Source organism: Artibeus jamaicensis, unplaced genomic scaffold, assembly GCF_021234435.1.
Source record: "Artibeus jamaicensis isolate MK-2021 breed Jamaican fruit bat unplaced genomic scaffold, CSHL_Jam_final contig_851, whole genome shotgun sequence".
Lineage (NCBI taxonomy): Eukaryota > Metazoa > Chordata > Mammalia > Chiroptera > Phyllostomidae > Artibeus > Artibeus jamaicensis.
Window position 1 is genome coordinate 12,375,001 of NW_026521986.1, and position 17,054 is coordinate 12,392,054.

Sequence of the window (17,054 nt, forward strand, 5' to 3'; positions counted from 1 at the left end):
ATCAGAGCTTCTCTACTTATCCCAATTTTCTTAAAATGCCACTGCGAGGAAAATACCTGCCGGTATCTCTTTGTGTTGTTTTACAGGTGGAAACGTAGGGTCACAGTGAACATCTATTACGAAGGTAATATGAGCCAACACTCGCAAGGACTTCACATGTAGTAACTTAGTTAACTCTTCCAAAAACCCTCTAAAGGCAGAAAATATCATTCCCACTTTACAGGTGAGGAAACTGAGGCACAGAGGAATTTGCCATCCTGTCCACAGTATGGGGCTTAGACTTGAACCCAGACTCTCCAACTTCTGAGCCAGCACCCAAGCTGCACGCCACACCCCCTGGGGTGAAGTGTTTGAGCTTTCAAAGAGTGCAAGGCTCCAAGGGACCCCAAGAACTAGTGCTGACACCCAGCCTCCTCCTGAAGGCTAGCTCCCCCAGCCCTCGGCCTTCCTGTGGTGTGGGAAGGAGTACGCAACAGGTAGGTGGAGAACTGGGAGCCTGTGTGCCTGGGTGGGGGCGGGGAAGCACGACCTTCACTGTAAACTAATCCTCCCCCAGAGGAAACACCTGCTTAGAGACCTGCGGCCTCATTGTCCAGGTCTGAATCGATGTGAACCGTGAAACTAATCCTTGATGGAGCTATGGGGATCAGCAGCTCTCTTCCCTGGACCGGATTTCTATCTTCATTTCCATCATGTATGGGTTGCTGTAGTTGTGGTTTTTAAAGAAAGGCAGTGGTGACCAAAGCATTGAAAGGGGGAAAGACTTAGATCCACCACTTGCGCAGGCGTCACCCCACAGTCCTGCCCCACTGAGCAAACCTGTGCGTGCCCTGGCCTGGGCTGTCCTGCGCCAGACGGGACAGGTGGCTCACATCAGCACAGCTCCGCCCCCCAGAGTATCCCGCTGTCCCCGACACTTGTGGAAGGTGCCCTGGAAAGGACCCAGAACACGTAGCCGAGGAAACCAGGGAACAGGGTTGAGTTCAACCTTAGTAAGAGGGAGTCTCTGGGGTGGACAGTCCTTCCTGCTGGGGGACAAAGGATGACACCTTTGGTCACTTCCCATTTACACCTGACCTTCCCCACCCTTACCCTCTACCGTTCCTCTGGGTCTGACCAGACTGCTGCTGTCCTTCCAAACTCAGCTCAGAGCCGCCTGCTCCCCAAAACCTTCTCTGACATCCCAAACCGTGGGACCCTCTTTCTCTCTTCCTGTCTCACAGGCCCCTCAGGGGCTGGGCCACTCCTTGAGTGAGCGGTTTCTCCCTCACCTGGTGACCTCACACTGTCCCCCATGTCTTCCCTCACGGCTCCTTCTCACCGTCTGCTGTGTGCAAGCTTGGGCCTTTCCGCCCTTCCCTCTCCACACTCCCACACTCCCAAGACTGAGTGGCCCTCGGGGGACAAAGCGGAATGCTCTCCCTTTGTGTCCCCTCAGTGCTTTCTAATCCAGGTGCGTTTTGGGGGTGGGGGAGGATGTCTGTCGGGCATGGACGGAGGGACAGAAGTCAGCAGGAAACCAGGGCTGGATCTGCAAACCTTGATATTAAGCATTAAGTGGATGAGACTTCTATCTAGGTAGGGCTCAGAGAACGTTGAGAAGGCTTAGGTCGGAGTCAAGAGACAAAATAAGAAGCAGAAAACACAAAAAAAGTGAAAGAGTAATTAGCAGGTTTTTTCCTTCCTAGAGATTGGAAAGGCTGCAGTTGAGCCTGGAGGAGACATGCCAGGAAGCTGGACTGCCCCGGGCTGCCGGCTCCGGGCGCTGGAGAAAAGTGGGGACGCGTCAGCACTTTCACACTGTCCAACTGTCCAGACCAGTTCGTCTGGGTCACAAAGGAGACAGGGACTCCAGGCAACGCTAGGCAATGATAAAGACGGTTCCATAGATCAGGGCTCATTTCGTTCTTTATTTCTCAGGAATCTGAACACACTCAAGGCAGGTAATGGGTGAGAACGAATGACTGCCAGAAGAAAAAAACCTATATTATTGGGTCTCCTCAGTTTGACAGCTCACCAAATAATAAAATGAGAATCCTATTTGTTCAAGGAGGCAGTAGGAGCTAGCTCAGTCTCAGAAAACTTCCTGCATTTAGACTGCGAACTGGTCAAGCTCCATCCCTCCCCACTGCCCGGCACCCCCGTGCTGACTGGTCACCACACCCCCTTGCTGACTGGTCACTCTGGCCCCTGAGATGGCAAACAATGCCCCCTGGTGTGCCTGGGACCACTGAACTACGGGAACTTTCCACATTTCACAGAACTCTACAGATCAGTGTTCATCTCAGCTACCCTGTGCATAACTGACCTAAAATTAAATGATCCAAACCTGTTCCCTATCCCCAAGAGCTGTGTGTAATTAGATAAAATGAGGACAGAATATGTATAAGTATCTGTTATACTGGGATGGCTGCCCAGAAAGGAAATGAGCACCAGGAACCGGACGGCCCCATGCGCACCCTCTGCACGGAAGGGTTACACACGGGGACTGAGGGAGCGCCACCTTCAAGAGTAAGTGCTAGTGCGGTCTGACCTTTCTGAGTTGACAAACACTTTTGTACAATTCTGCTCCTTCAGCCCATATTTCGTGCACCATCAGCATTTTCTGTGGCTTTCCGCGTTGAAGGATATGTAGCGGAGCAGAATCTGAATTAACGCTTGACTTGGGTAGGCCATCTCTACCTCCAGCTTCACCTTCCTCCCCGCACAGACCCCAGCCTGGCCAGGTGGTACCCGCTTACAGAAAGCCAACAGTGGAGGATCAGGAGGGTGGACAAGTAGTCAGAGGACACAGCAAAGTTACAAAAATAGGTATTTCACCTTGCTCTCAACATGAGAACTAAAGGCCCCTACAGAAGGCCCGGGGACATCACTTCTTGTTTCACTGCCAAGTGAATGGATCTGCATTGGACAGGGCTGGGGCACTGAGTTGCAGGGAAGGTTGTATCAGCCCGACGTCGGCACTGTGAAAGTACGTGAAAGGCGCTGTCTCAAACACCATGCATCTGAAGACAGTGGTGGGACTGCAGTCGCCTCCAAAACTCAGTGGGACAGGCAGGAGATCCTCACCAGATCACACCCAGGGGTTAAATCATTATAGAATTCTCACCTTCCGGTCTCCTCCAGCTTAAAACCCATAAAAGTCCTCAGGTAGCCCTGACCAGTGTGGCTCAGCTGGTTGGCATCAGCTGGGAGGACAGCTGGCTGCAGTCCTCCCAACTCCGGAAGGTTTGCACAAACTAACTCCCGCCAGTGATCGGAAGGAGGAGAGCTCCTTGCAAACTCCGGCGCTGCGGCGGTCCGCTCGCCCTGGCGGACTGAGCCGCGGGGCGGGGGCCGCGGGCTCCGGAGGTGCAAGGCTCAGCCAAGGTTCATCTTTCTATAAAGTGAAAGGTCACTGGTTCAATCCCCGGTCAGAGCACGTTCCTGGGTTGTGGGTTCAGTCCCTGGCAGGGATGCATATGAGAGGCAACGGATCAGTGTTTCTCTCTCAAACATCAATGTTCCTCTCCCTCTCTCTTTCTCCCTTCCCCTCTCTCTAAAAATAAATATATAAAAAATTTTATATACTAAAAAATTTTTTAAAGTCTTCAGACTTATGAATAAGGCTAAAGGAAATCTTATATACAGCTGGGCCATAGAGGCAGTCAATAAAAATATGCTTGATTTATCAGTGGCTATTCACAAGCCCTCAGCTACTTAGTCCCTGAAAGAGAACAAAGCAGAAGGACTTGTCTTTACTTCCCAAGACCAAAGAAGGAAAAGCCACATTTTTTAGATTGCAGGGAGGAAGTGATGAACAAACCAGGAGCTAGAGTCAGTGATGCCGACCATGCCACCTGCAGGTAAGGCCTCGCTTGTGCGGTGCTCCCTGCTCCCTCCTCCCTCTGAAACTGAAGAATGTGGGGAAAGGAATTCTGCAGCCTTGTCCTACAGTCAAGGGAGAGGAAGCGAAATGCAACTCTTAAAGGGCTAGGAGAAAATTAGGCGGGAAGAGCAGTGTTTCTGCTTGCTGGCTTCATTTGCTCAGTAATTTCACACGTATTTATTAAGTGCCTGCTATGCCAGGTCCTAAGGCTGAAAAGGCCAGGCAGCCACTGGCCCAGCCTTCCAGGGCCTTATATTCTAACTAACCAGGTTTAAGTATTTCAGTGGCCAAGAGAGGAGAGTACGCTTGGGAGTGTGGGGCCAAGGGCAGGTGTGGCCAATTTTACCCAAGGCTCAGCAAGGGCCTGGCTGGGACAAAGGGGTTTTGAAGCATGTGGAAGATGAGCAGGCATATGTTCATCAAGTGTGGGGCAGGGAGGGGCCGGAGGGGCCACAAGCAGTCTGGTGAGACTGTGGGAGTGTGAGGGGCTCCCTCTCTGAGCAGGGGTGTAGAGGTGGGCCTTCAGCCCTGGCTGGTGTGGTTCTGTGGACTGAGTGCCAGCCTGCAAACCGAAAGGTTGCTGGTTCCATTCCCGGTCAGGGCACAGGCCTGGGTTGTGGGCCAGGTCCCCAGTTGGGGTTGTATGACAGGCAACCGATCAATGTTTTTCTCCCTCCCTTCCCCTCTCTCTAAACACAAATGAACAAAATCTTTAAAAAAAAGAAAAAGAAGAAGGCTTTCAGGATAAATTCGCCCACATCTCTCATCCTGAGCTTCTTAACCTGAAGCCCATGGACCAAGAGCGCCCACTGATGGGCTCCTCAAAGTCTGTGAACCCCACAAAACAGTATGCAGATGTTCACATCTATGAGGTAGTCCACGGCTTTCACAGGATTCTCAAAAGGGTGAAGAAGACACACTCAAAAAAATTATCTGGTAGCCTGAACACCAGACTGTGGTGTAGGAGCCATGGTTTTCCATCTCTGTATCCGCATATACAGCTTAAAGGGGTGAGTGCAGGAGATGGGAGGAAGTGATTCTTTTCATCACCAAAAGAAACAGCTGTGTGTCCTGCCTGTGTGCCGGGTGCTGAGCTAGACTTGAAAAACCAATACCGCTTTCCACACAGGCGCATGGGAGAAGGTCTTCTCAACCTCCTGTTTCCAGAAGTAGGACTGCAAAGTCAAGTCCCTAGCTGTGGATAAAAGTCACCCAGAGCAATTCATTGCAATCCCCAGATGAGGCTCAAACTTTAGCTGGCAGTTGCCCAGCAACAGGTAACCCCAAAGACACATCACCAAAATGAGATGCCAAAAGGGCACTTTGTGGACAAGCTTGTTCTGAAAACTAACCCCCACGCAAGTCTGTCTGCCAGGCCTCTCTGGGACTATTGTGGGGAAGCAGACTTTGCAGCCAAAAGGGGGCTGGCGGGGGAGCTGGGAAGGTGTACAGATGAATGGTGGTATGTTTTCCTACACGGGAGAGTAGGCACAGTGATGAGGAACTGAGTGTTGCGGGAGAAAGCAGAGAAGGCACTTGCTCTAAAAGGTGCCTCTTTAGACTGTAGCTACAACTGCTTGTCCAAGCAGTTCCTGAGCAGATCTCAGCCACACCTAAAGATGCAAGGACTTAACTGCACCCACGTCCAGCCCTGCCCTAAAGTCATCATTCTGCAGCAGTCTGACTGAACTGCCAGGGCGGCGGTAGCAGAACCGCAGGCCTGAAGCCACAGGGATCAGGGAACCCAGGGAGCAATTTTGACCCAGCTCTCCCAGGCAGCTCACTCTTTTAAAGAGGCAGCAAACACAAAAAAGGCAGAGACCTCACTTTCTAAAATTCAGATTCCCCCCCCCCAACAAAAAGCTCAGCAACTCCTTCAGCTGAGCCGGGTGAGACTGGGATTCCTCAAACAAAGGTTCTAATCACCTCACAGAAACCTCGGGAAAGGGGGGGCCTTCTTCAAAACCCATCATCCCTTCTCCAGAAAGGTCCTGGGGGCAAGGGGAAGGGGCAAATAAATATGTCAGTCTGGGAGGGATTCGGGAAGAACAAATGCAGAAGTCAAACAACAACAAATAAGGTGATATAAATCCAGATAAAATATTAAAATCATTAAAGGGCTGCTGCTCCCTGAAGATTGGGGAAAATGAAGAGAGTTAATTAAAAGCAATCTCCATGCACTGCTGAGCCAGCCGGCCCTGATAAATCAACAGCTGGGCGGCTGCGGAGGGCAGTCAAGGGGCTTGGGGGGGGGGGGGGCTGGCTGGGGAGGGGCGGCTGCCACGGAGATGACAGTGACATTGAACTGAACATGGCGACTTAAGTTTGCCGTTTTATTAAATATTTTATGACACTGAATAAAGTTGTTCCTCCAAGAGGGAGAAAATGATCAGTAAGCAAAGAGGGAGGAAGATAAGGATGAAGAGAAGTGTTGTTTGATTCAAGTCCTGCTTGGGTCTCTGATGTCCGTGTGTCTGATCTCATCCCAAATGCAAAGGCTTTTGGTTTTTCTCTCTTCACCTGATCGGCACAGGTAGCTGCCTCTTCTCAAATCCCTCTACGAAATCCTGGGTTATGTTTGTTTTGGGGGCTGGGGGAGGTATTTCAAAGTCCAAGGAAGGAAGGGAGAGGAAGAGGAGATAGAAAAGACCGTGGAAAGTCTCATTGCTGTTCCAAGCCAGACTCTGAGCACAAAACTAAAAAACCCTTAGCAATAACGGGAACTTTTCTACTTGCTTTCTCTCTATTTTTTTTCTCCTTCCTTTCTCTACTCCCTTCCTTCCCCCTTTTTTTCTGCAGTCAGATAAAGTTTTTGTTTTTCATTTTAAACCAAAAAACAGCTCAGAATTTTCAGGCTCAATCTAAATAAAAACCCAGCAATTTTAGAAGTGTGACAAGAACCACCCTTCTCTATTCTAAGGAAACCCTCCAGTTCTTCCTTGATGGAAATATAATCAAGAGAAATGATTGGGGGAAAGTGTTTTTTCTCCTCCATAGAACTGGGATTGGAAGGGGAGTGTGTGCATGGGGAAACATAAGGAATTATGCATTTGGATATGCATTTTAATTAGGTGGACAGAAGCAGCCGCCTGTTAATTTTTCTTGCTTGTTTCCACTTAGCATTCATCACGGGCAGAACCACCATAGAGCGCTCCCACGATAATAGATGGTTCTGCAATGGCTAAGTCCTCAGGGAAAATAATTAGCAGGAGAGAATATATTCTCTCCCCTCCCGCTACCCCATCCACCGTGCCTCCCCCACCCCCAGCACCACATCGCCTCCCCTCTCCGCACCGCCGCCCCCGCCGCCCTCCCCAGCTGACAGTGCTTTCCCTAGAAGCCTAGTGGATGGATAGTCGGGCTCCTGGTTTACAGGCTCTGACGTTTGCCCTGCCACAGAACGGGTCTGGAAGGAAAAACAGGCCGACCAGAGGGCTTCCTTGGAGTGGGAGCTCCTAGATGAAAGGAGGGGGGCTACCGTGGGTTTAGTTCTGAGGGGCAGCCTGGCAATCAGCGTTGCGCAGGACAGGAGGACGGAACTCCAGAGAGGGTGGGACAGCGCCAGCAGAGCTCAACGGGCAGCAAACAAAGACGTGTAAAGAGTTGTTTGTCGAGGAGAATGGGAGTTGGAATGACATTTAACTTAATTTGTTTTACAAAGTAAAGGAAATGTTGTGAGTTTTGCGGCAAGCTTGAATCCGAAGCATTTTCAAGGCTGCAAACCAAGATCTAACTCTAATTCTGGTTTGACCGTTGTTTCCCCCACCCCGCCCCCAATCAGGATGCTCTCCATTATCTACTTTGTATAAAGAATCAATTCTTGTTGCTGATCTCCTGTGTCAACAGCACAACCTCCTTGCTCACTAGCAGATTGAAGCTGCAGCCCCACCTTCACCCCTTTCCTCTCCTAGGAATCCTCTTAATGATAGGAGGAGCCTGGATGGTGGCCAAGTTCAAGTTCCAGAAGAGGGCTCCTGTGCCCTTCAGGATTCTGTTTCCCCAGATTTTGAGGGGGAACTCAGTCCAGGGCAGCCAATGGGAAATAAAACGAGGCTTCCCTCCAGCTCATCATAGTCTCACCCATTTCAAACCCAGACAATGAGAAAATCCCACTGTGATCCCAGGGCTATTTACGCACAGCTGGATGAGTAAGGCTTTGCACTTCCTGAGAAACGATGATTGCACATGATATGTAATGCCAGATTCCTTTCACTTATTTCAGTTTTAATACATTAAAATAATGTTTAATATATGAGGTATTATTGTTCACTCTCTGAGAAGGTCTCCGTCAGCTACAGGAAACTGTAGTTCTAGTAACACCTTACATTTGGCTTTACACCTTCGGAAATGTTTTCACATCCATTATTTCATTTGGGCTCCTGAGGGTCAGCAGGGCTGGGTGTAGGGGGAGGAGGAGAGAGAAGACTCAAGCGCTTCCCCCTGTGTAAGAAGAAAAGCCTGATTTGCTAGCTCTTGACTTTCAACCTGTCCAGTCATCCCAGGTGCTCCCTCAACTCCCTGTCGCCTGATGAAACCTCTCTGCCTAGGAGACCTTCACTCCAAGACTCAGCAGGTAACTCGGACTGCTAAACTCCTGCAACCTCTCCAACCCCAGACCCTGGTCCCCACTGAGTTCCAGATGTCAGGGGAGGGAGGGGACAATGGGAAGGCCATCTCTGTGACTGGGGATGAGAGAAGTGACTCCCTGGGTTCCCAGGGCATTCTCCCCCCAAAATAATGGTATTCCCACAGAAGGCAGGGAATAAATTAGTTGAATTCTATGACAGTATTTTTCTCTACATTTATAAGGTGGGGTTGCCTGTAGTATCTAGAAATGTAGTGAGGACTACTAAGTAGACTTTTTTAAAAGTCTAAAAATGAAGGAGATCTAGACATATACCCAAAAGAACTAAAAGCAGGGACTCAAACAGCTACTTATATACCCATATTCATAACTACATTATTCACAATAGCAAAATAACCTGTATCCATCATTGAATGAATCAATAAAATGTAGTAACATATATGGTGGAATATTATTCAGCCATAAAAAGGAAAAGAATTCTGACACATGCTCTAATATAGATGAACTTTGGGAACATTATGTAAGTGAAATGAACCAGTCACGAAAGGGCAAATATTGTATGATTCTGCTTATATGAGTATGAGGTGCTTAGACAAATTTATAAAGATAGAAACTATAATGGTGGTGACCAGGGACTACAAGTGGGGAAGGCTCTGTTTAGAATGATTTTTAAAATTCTGGAATTGGCCTTGGCTGGTGTAGCTCAATGGATTGAGTGCCAGACTGCAAACCAAAGGGTCGCTGGTTCGATTCCCAGTCAGAGCACATGCTTGGGTTGCAGGCCAGGTCCCTACTGGGGGCCCATGTGAGAGGCAACCACACATTGATATTTCCCTCCCTTTCTTTCTCCTTCCTTTCCCCTCTTTCTGAAAATAAATGAAAATCTTTCTTTTTTAATTCTGGAATTGGACAGTATCAATGGTTGTACAACATTATGAATGTACTTAATGCCACTAAATTATACACTTAAAAATCATTAAAATGGTACATGTCATCAGCGTTAGATTATGTTATGTATATTTTACTGCAATTAGAGGAAAAAAACTAAGGGGCTGTCTCGGTCTGGTGGAGTTCAAGGTAACCACTTTGTTTTGTCTTTCATTTGGCCAAAGTCTCACAAAGTTAGGCTTCCGTGAATTTTTCTGATGTTATTTTGCAACCCCCTCTTCATCCCTTAGGCCTATAGAGAAGTTTCAACCAAAGGAAAGCCCCAGAAGAATCTGGGATGTCCCAGAGGCATATCAAGGAAGGAGAAGCAGTGAATCCCAATCAAGACGCTCCTGATACCTGCTGATACCCACCCGGGTACACCAGCTTCTGTGGGGGTCTGCTAGTCACCTCCACTTCCTCAGCGGTAACTCGGGGGTACTCTAGAGGAAACTCAGTGAGACATCAGTACAGGTCCATCATGTCAGCTCCCTGAGCAGCCGGGTGTCTGCAGCTGCCCAAGTGGAAATGAAATAAGCACTTTATTTCCATGTGAATTGGGATGGGTGCCAGGGCGGAAGAAAGGAAAGGTCCAGGAAGATGTGGAAAAATAAAGTCTAGAGATGAAAAATCTTTTGCTGGGTTTCCCTACTCCCTCGACACATTTAAAGAAAGGAGTGAGAAAAGGACAGGTATTCTCAGTAATTACACAACCCAAAACTTTATCTGAGTGCTTATAAATAGCAAAATAGGCCAATTAGTCTTTCCACTTCTCTTTCCTCTTTCCATTCTCTGGTTGGGGTGCTAATGAGAAGAAAAGTGTTCAGAAGAGACAATCATGTTCTAAATGGGCCACACCCCCTGGTCCTCAGCCCCAGGCCCTGAGAAGGGAGACCACCTCGCCTGTTGACTAGAACCCCGAGTGGCAGCGGCAAGACTGGCCCGAAGAGACTGAGAACACGGAAGAGTGTCCCACCTCAGCAACGCCACTTTAGAGCCACACTTTTAAAACAAGAAAGAGTTTGAGCTCTGGCCTGACTGTCCTCTTCCTGTCCTAACTGATCATAAGAGCCACAAAGTTTCTGATTTAACATATTATCTTCACCTTAACCACAAGAACTATGCAGCTCAGAGAATTTTTGTGTCCATCACATAGGTAGTTGGTGGTAGGGCTGGGAGCAGAGCTCAAGGCTTCCTTTCCCGGAGCCTTCTCTCTTCCATTACTCTGAAATTATCATAACTGCAACAGACTGGCCACTGGTGAGAAACGAATCACACAGAAGAGGGTCAGAGTTTGAGACAGGGTCACGCTGATGGCAGATGAAAGTTTGGGGGCTGGAAAACCTTTTCTAGTGGAGCTTCCAATTACAGTTAATAAAAACAGCAGGTTTTCGAAGCGAGTAATACCAACAACAACAGCAAAAACCTCACTCATTTCACAGCAACCTGAGATGACCACAGTCTCTGGATTCAGGGAAGGTGGAGAGACTGCAGAAGGATTAGACATGTGCCATCATTGTTCGCCAGGCTCAGAACTGAGGCCTGGTGGTGGAGGACTCAGTGCGCGCTATTTGAACCCCACTATTAGAAGCTCTGAGCCTAATCCCCCCAACACACTACCATTCACAAACACTCTACCTAGAAATTCTCAACAGTCTGCCCCTCTTTCCCCACCCCACCCCTGCCCCCCACCCCGGCCCAGCACCTTCCAACCACTGCTTTTAAAACTAATGCAAATCACAGGCTTCACAAACCTTCCTCTGGTGACAGTTTTATGATGCTAGCTCCATTCATCCATATGGTTTGACAGACTGTGAAACACTAGTAACCGGACCAATAAGAAAAACAAATGACAAAAACACGGCACCTCATCTCTCCCCAGTCACTCATACAACCAAAGAAAACTTTGGAACTTGCAATAGATCATAATATCAGTCTCTCTGGGTGTTAAACAATCAGCTTTTCAGTTCCAGACCACACAAAGGTTTTATCCATTCACCTACAGTCCACTTTATCTTTCATCTTTAAATATGTAGATATTGAAGTATCTACATATGTAAAGACTACTTAAAACTAGGGTCATGCTTTTACACAGGCCCCTTCAGGGAAACCTGCCCAGGCAAAAAACTCTTTTCAGTGGTTGTGGCATTTCTTTGGCAGGGGGCTTGCCACATTTGGCTACATTTCTGTCTTCTGGTGACTTTCAGTACACTCAAAAAGCCACAAGGTACTTTGCAAGAGATTGGAATAATAAACAGGCCTGGATTCTGGTGCCTTTTATGACCCAGCCCCCACTGCCACCAGTGTGGCTGCACTTTAAAAACTGAAACATCAGCCTCAGTTTCCTTTCCCTTTCTGGTGCCTGCTCAAAACAAAGCACGCCGACCGTGACATTCTATTTATTGCACTGATCTGAGCAGATGGCACTTAAACAGCTTTAGATGATCGTTTTCAGATGTATCCAAATTCCAGCTACCTGCACAACCCCAAAAAGACAGAGGAAGACAAAAGTCTCCTCCGACAAGCTGCCCCTGAATTTCAGCCACTTATGGATCTGAGCGGCTGCCTTCCGCTGTGCTCTCTGGCCGTCTCCCAGGTGGTCTGCAGGCCCCACTCCTAACAGGTTTACCCTGTGACAATGCCTCCACTTGCGTTCTGGCAGAAATCAATCTCCTTTATGGGTATCTCATCAAAACCAGACATTCATCCTGCTGAAAAAATAATGTGTGCTAATGAAGTTTGGAGAATGTAGGGCTTTTTCTTTTTCTTGTTTTCCAGTGGCAACCGGAAGCAGATGGAGAAGGTGGTTCTTAGGCATCTGTAGGCTTAAAATGCCTGAGGGTCATTTTTTGTTAGGGCTAAAGTAATGTCCATAAAAGGCTACAAGTTCTCAAAGTCCCAACCCCAATGTTCCGTCCTATTCTCATTCCCAAAGAGCTAAGAGATTAGAACCAGGAATGTGTTCCCCCTACCTTTTTGTTTCTGATATCTAAGCTGCCACAGCAAGAGCAAGGTCTGGCTTCTAAGTGGCTGACAATTACACAACTTTCACAGGCACAGAGCCACTTTAGATTAGAATGCAATGTATCCAGATCATAGAATGTATAGAGATGAAGATCTGAGGTCCATCTATACACATGACCTGCTGACTGACCTCAGCTAAGTAAGTATATTTACTTCTCCCAGAATTGTGTCCTTCATAACTAAACAGATATAAACAAATGCCTCTAGGCAACTGAAGCTCCTTACAAGAAAAATTTTCAGTACAATTATGGATGTTCACAATTGTAAGCATGAGACAATAGTTTACTGGTCGCATTCTTTACAAACAGATAGTTACTTGAGGTAAAGCTCTGTTGGTTTACATGGAATAATTAAACAATAATAAGTTATTCTTTTCTAAGCAGGCAGTTATAATAATAGATTCATATGTGCATAATCAAGTCTGGCAGAAGGTGGCAGACATTCCCAGTTAAGTGCATACTAACCAGGGTTTTGATAACTTAATAAAAGTAAGCTGTTTAAAGTATTGATAGCAGATTTGGGAAGCACGGTTTACCTGAACTAGAATAGCAAGTAAGATTACAATTTATGTTAAAAGCATTGTTTCCTAGGTATATAGACAGCAACTGGAACACAATATGTAATGTGAGCGACACACAGACCTTTATCTAATCCATATTTATGTTACCTACATGTGTAATTACTTCACTACATGGCCTTTATCTTGCTTGTAAGTGTAATAAATGAGTGACTCACACATCTAGGTTCAGACAGTGTAGCTGCTAAATAAAATACTGCATAATACCCATTTACACTTCATACATGTTCTTTGATGCTTTAAATTCTATCTGCCCAGATGTGACTGCTTGGTTGTGTGACCACCTGCCAAGTCCCCTTTGTGATCTGATCAGTCCAGGCAGCTCCTGTTTCTGCCTCTAACACCCTGTTGGGCAGTAATAAGATGTTAAAGGCAACAACAGAGAGAGAAGCCAGGCTCTCAACTTCAGAGAGAAGGGGGTGAAAGGTACAAGGAGGAGGAATAGGAAGGAGAGTTGAGGGGAGATCAAAGACAGGCAGAAAGAAAGCCAAAGTGCTAAGGCAAGGTGGCTCTGGGAGCTTGGGCCCCTAAAAAGACCCCAAAGCAATGAGATTCAAATTCTGCCATCCAGTTACCTGAGCTATTGAATTATCGAATGTGCTATGTGCAAAAATCTAGTATAAGTGAGAAACGGTCCACACTGAGGGTAAATAGGGCTCTGCACAGGTGTTACATGAAACCTGATCTTTCGTCTCAGGACTTTACCTACCACCGCTTTCTTCCCCAAACCTCTGTGTAACCAGTTTCAGTAGGGGGCGTTAGTGGGATTGGCTTTTTTTTGTTTTTTTCTCTAAGTGAGAAGAGACTCAGAACGCACACAGGGAAAATGCTCATGTCTTTCGGCTCCGTTTCATTGTCGGGAGAGACACATGAGGATGAAAATGAAAACATCGCTCTCCAAATCATACTCCCTGCTCCCCTCCTCCCAGCCACCATCCATCCATCCTTTCGGCTTGATGAGTCTCTGCGCTTTGTTCTAATTTAGTCTATGCATAATTTATTCACGTGTGTATTGTTTCCTGACCAGCAACTTTTAAAAACAAATGAAAAATAAGATGTTTTATTAAACAAGTTGTTTTAAAAAATAAAGGCAGATGGTGTTGGTCTCCCAATAACAACGCGTGTGCTCCCGCCATAGGAGTTTAAAAACCGTCCTGGGCGCTGAGGGCGCTAAGGGCGCAGAGGACTCGGGTCGCCGGCGTTATTGTTTACACCCCCTTACCCTCAGGCGAAAGGGGTTCGGGTGCAAAAAAGGCGCAGCTAATTACAAAGGACCACTCGACTCCCACCTAGAAAAAGCCAGCAGGAGTGTTGTGCGTAGGCTGGTGTGTGACTGTATGAAGCCACAGAACTACAAACATCACATTGTAACTGTTACTAATCAAAGTTCAAGTACAAAAATTTATAACTAATTCCACTAACCAGAACGCTTTCTGTCCCTGCCCCCACCTCTAACCCAACCCTACACAGAAATCCTTCTCAAACACGTACGCTTCTGCAGTCTAAAAACAAAAACAAAAAGCCGGGGCGAGCAGGGGAACCCTGGAGCGTAGAGACACCGCGCCCGCCCGCGCGTAAGCCGGCTCCTGGGTAACCAGGGTACCGCTTTCCCAGTAGGAAGAAATCCTGGCGCACACGTGAGATTTCTCTAACTTGAGTTTACCAGGTGGCATCAACCTGATTATGTGATTTCGGCTGGAAACGTGTAAGCTGCAAGTCATCTGTGGGCTCGGTAGAACCCCACAGCATCAGCGGTGTGGCAGCGCGAACGACGAGGAAAGCGAGGATGCGGCGAAGTTACGCCCATTTATTCTGCCATAAAACAATTTCTTTCTTGGGTAAAGGCTGTGGCGTTGAAGTGCAGTGTATTAGCGGTTCAGAGCGAGAACTGATGCCCGGGTTGCTGCTCCTCATCAGCCTCAGCTTCAAATGTCCTCTTAACAGCAGCTTTAATACATATGTATAGGTTTAAAACTCCGAGACCTGGGACGTTCTTACCCTTTTTCCTATTACTGACCAGAGGGAGACAGCTGATGCAAAAGCATTCCATCCTCCCCTAGCGTTCCTTCGCAACAGGAATCTCCGTACCGCGCCCCGCCCCCCCGCAACCGTCCCTCCTTCCAGGTGCAAACCTGGATTTCAACTCTAAGAGATGGTGGGGGTGCGGACAACGGTGAGCGGAGTTGAAAGAACCGGGATAGGTATATGCCACGCGCCCGCGAGAATTCCGCACGAATCGCGCCCCCCACCCACAAGGCCCCCTCCTCTCGCCCGCGGCTTCCGGGCCGACTGGGAAGACCCGATTCCCCTGGCGCGGGCTCCCGCCCACGTAGCGCCGTGATCCGGAGAGAGCTCCCTTCTGCCAACATCACTGCCAATAGCACCCCTTTCAGAGCGACGCTAGTTTTCCGAAGCCACCCCCGGCTCCGCGATCGCGAGCGGACTTGGCGGCTTAACAGTTCCACGGACTGGAAGGAAGGAAGGAAGGAAGCCAAGATGAAAAGGAGGAGGAAGGCAGCAGGCAGGAATTGGCTGTTGGACCCGGGGACTGGCCCCCGCGTGTCCTCGTGCAGCCCGCCCCCCTCCGTCCCGGATCTGGGCGTCCGCTCAAAGTCTCCCAGCGGCAGCCAGAGGCACCTGCCCCTCGCTCGGGCCGGGAGCAGACGCTGCCTGCTCAGGGGCGGGGAGCTCCAAGCTGCCTCTTCGCCTGCCAGGGCTTTTCACCCAGAGGAGGCGAGAACACCATTTACGAGACCTGCAGCTTCCCTGCCTCCAAATCAACCCCAAGTTAACCTGCGTCGTTAATTTACTGTAGCCATTTCGCCCACAAACACACCCGCAGACACACCGGCGACCGCCCGGAGCGCCGTCACGCTCCGGGGGTGCCCCGGCAGGAAAGCCCCGAGCAACCACCTGGACCCCAGGGCTCCCGGGACCCGCTGCTCCCCCTGCAGTCCTCCCAACTCCGGAAGGTTTGCACAAACTAACTAAATCCCCGCCAGCGATCGGAAGGAGAAGAGCTCCTTGCAAACTCTGGAGCTGCGGCGGTCCGCTCGCCCTGGCGGACTGAGCCGCGGGGCGGGGGCCTCGGGCTCCGGAGGTGCGAGGCTCAGCCAAGTGCACCCAGGCGGCCCCTGCCCGGCGCTCGCTCTCCGCTCGGCCGCCCCCAGCGCCGCGCTCGCCGCCCGGAGAAGCCGGGCGCTCCGGGGACCGTGCTGTCCCCGAGCTGCCCAAGAACCCCCAGCTGCAGAGCGCTCGAGCGCCAGGCTCCGCTGCCGGTATCCCTTCTCTCTCTCCGTCCGCCAATTAAGCAGAACACAAACGTAACAATTTTCTTCTTGTTAATTGCATCTCCTGACATTTCTGCGTGTTGTGTGGAAAAAGAGAAGGTGAAGAAGTAAGAGCTGAAAGAAAAGAGAGAAGCCCCGCAGCGGCTGCAGGCGCCTGCAAGCGCAGTGCATTGGCAGCGCTCGGCACGCAGAAGGCGCCTTTTTTTTCATATTGAAACCACGCGGAATATGTACATTTTTTAGTCTTACTTACGCTTTCAGGGGGTTGTGAATGACAGTCGCCATTTTGCTACAATGTAACAGAATATTGTCTGTCTCAGAGTTCTAAAGGTTCGCTCAGGGGAAGCAGCGAGCCAATCAGAGCACGGGATACCGGCCCGCTGGCCAATCGACGCGACTGGTCGCCTGGTGGGCGGGGCCTTCGCGGTGGTAGTTATTAGGGGAGCTGTCAAAGCCCAGAGGTCACTCCCTTTTGTAGAGCCCGAGTGCGAGCAGGTCTTAAAGGGGCAGTACTGCGCGAGCAGCTCTTTTTCGGACTGAGGACAGTGGAGACGCACGGCAGAGTGTTCTAGTTTGGAGTTTCTACTTTCTAAATAAATGCAGACAGTTTGCGCTTCCGGACATAAATATTTAAGTATTTTCAACAAACCGTTGAACTTCATTCATTAGCTTTTGGCTTTTCTATTACGTTTATAATCCCCAAAGGGCAAATCCCTTATTCCCGTGCAAAAATTGGAAGGCTGCCGTTTCGTCTAACAAATTACTACACGTGCCCAGCTGTTT

The 17,054-nt window shown here is 49.0% G+C and overlaps 1 protein-coding gene across 3 annotated transcripts in view; it reads right to left on the reverse strand.

Annotated features, from left to right (window-relative positions):
- DPF3 (double PHD fingers 3) overlaps positions 1-16,595 on the reverse strand; it is a 234,195-nt gene extending 217,600 nt beyond the window's left edge. Inside the window, exon 1 of one of the 3 annotated variants that reach the window (XR_005079916.2) lies at positions 12,010-12,480. Coding sequence is in view for 2 of the 3 variants with exons in the window: in XM_037127627.2 (XP_036983522.1) it covers positions 12,010-12,083 (74 nt within the window). In the remaining variant the exon portion in view is untranslated. Of the gene's footprint in view, positions 1-12,009; positions 12,503-16,524 lie in introns of those variants that run through there. The other 2 variants (XM_053673239.1, XM_037127627.2) reach the window with 2 other exon arrangements.
- Positions 16,596-17,054: the final 459 nt, after the last annotated feature.